General features: G+C 44.1%; 1 protein-coding gene across 1 annotated transcript in view; it reads right to left on the bottom strand.

Annotated features, from left to right (window-relative positions):
• Positions 1–830, bottom strand: part of LOC107659562 (histone H3.3-like) — a 3426-nt gene extending 2596 nt beyond the window's left edge. The window contains exon 1 of the mRNA XM_016448551.1: positions 702–830. Within this exon, the coding sequence (XP_016304037.1) occupies positions 702–830 (129 nt within the window). The remainder of the gene's footprint in view (positions 1–701) is intronic.
• Between the last annotated feature and the right edge of the window lie 173 nt (positions 831–1003).

The following is a 1003-nucleotide window of genomic DNA, read 5'->3' as shown; positions in this document are numbered from 1 at the left end:
GAAAGACGGAGCAAGGGGCGTGGCAGTACTGAAACACCGTCTAAGCTGTTTGCCAATCACAACGCACTGGGATAGCTAACCAATCACATCACATTTCGTTTTTCGGAAGGCGGGCGTTCATCAAACCCGGAACTAATCGAGCCGTTTGTGCCAGGATGGGGAGAGAGGTGTTGTAATAATGTAAATTATGTAAAAAATAATGCGTTTTTCGAACCACCAAGCATGAGAGCATGTTCTAGTACACCCCCAAAACAAATTCAAGACATTGTAAAAGACATAATAGGACCCCTTTAACAATAACTGATAGAGCTCGTGGTTTATCTGTCAATCAGATGCGCTCTCGGCCACTGATCTATGCTCGGGACGTTTTCTTTTATAATTATCATTGGCTGATAGAAATGTAAAAAAAAAATAGTATTTTAGATGGAAATAAGATCAAGACCCTTGATCACGTCATCTATTCTGTCGTGCAGCGCTCAAAATTGTGGGCAAGCCAGGTCCACCGTAAAATTACCTCTGAATCGTTTTTTTAACTGGTTCTAATGACTTCGAATCACTTTTAGCGAGCACGAGGGAGGCGAATGGTAATAAAAATATAAAAATGAAAAGAATCTTTTATCTCACAACTCTCGTAATTATGGCTTTAGCGAGCATGAGGGAGGTGAATGGTGCTTCATATAAACGGGAGCTCCGGCACCGACGCGCTCTGCGTAGTTACCTTTGCGCAGAAGCCTGTGAACACGACCGACGGGGAACTGCAGCCCTGCTCTGGATGAGCGAGTCTTGGCCTTCGCTCTCGCCTTACCACCAGTTTTACCTCTTCCACTCATGGTTGATTGTAGTAAAATAACACTTACTTCAACAACGCAGAAATACTAATAATCCCGGGAGCCTCGCTCTACTGTATTTAAAAGAGCGTGTGAGTCGCCCATTGGTTTAAAGCATGTAAGATTTCAAACCAATCACTGAACTTCCCTCCAACACCCACCGCCGAAGCTACGCC

This window comes from Sinocyclocheilus anshuiensis, unplaced genomic scaffold (genome assembly GCF_001515605.1).
Source record: "Sinocyclocheilus anshuiensis isolate Anshui unplaced genomic scaffold, SAMN03320099.WGS_v1.1 scaffold1277, whole genome shotgun sequence".
Taxonomy (NCBI): Eukaryota; Metazoa; Chordata; class Actinopteri; order Cypriniformes; family Cyprinidae; genus Sinocyclocheilus; species Sinocyclocheilus anshuiensis.
Note: the sequence above shows the minus strand (reverse complement) of the source record. Positions and strands in the feature narration are given on the sequence as shown.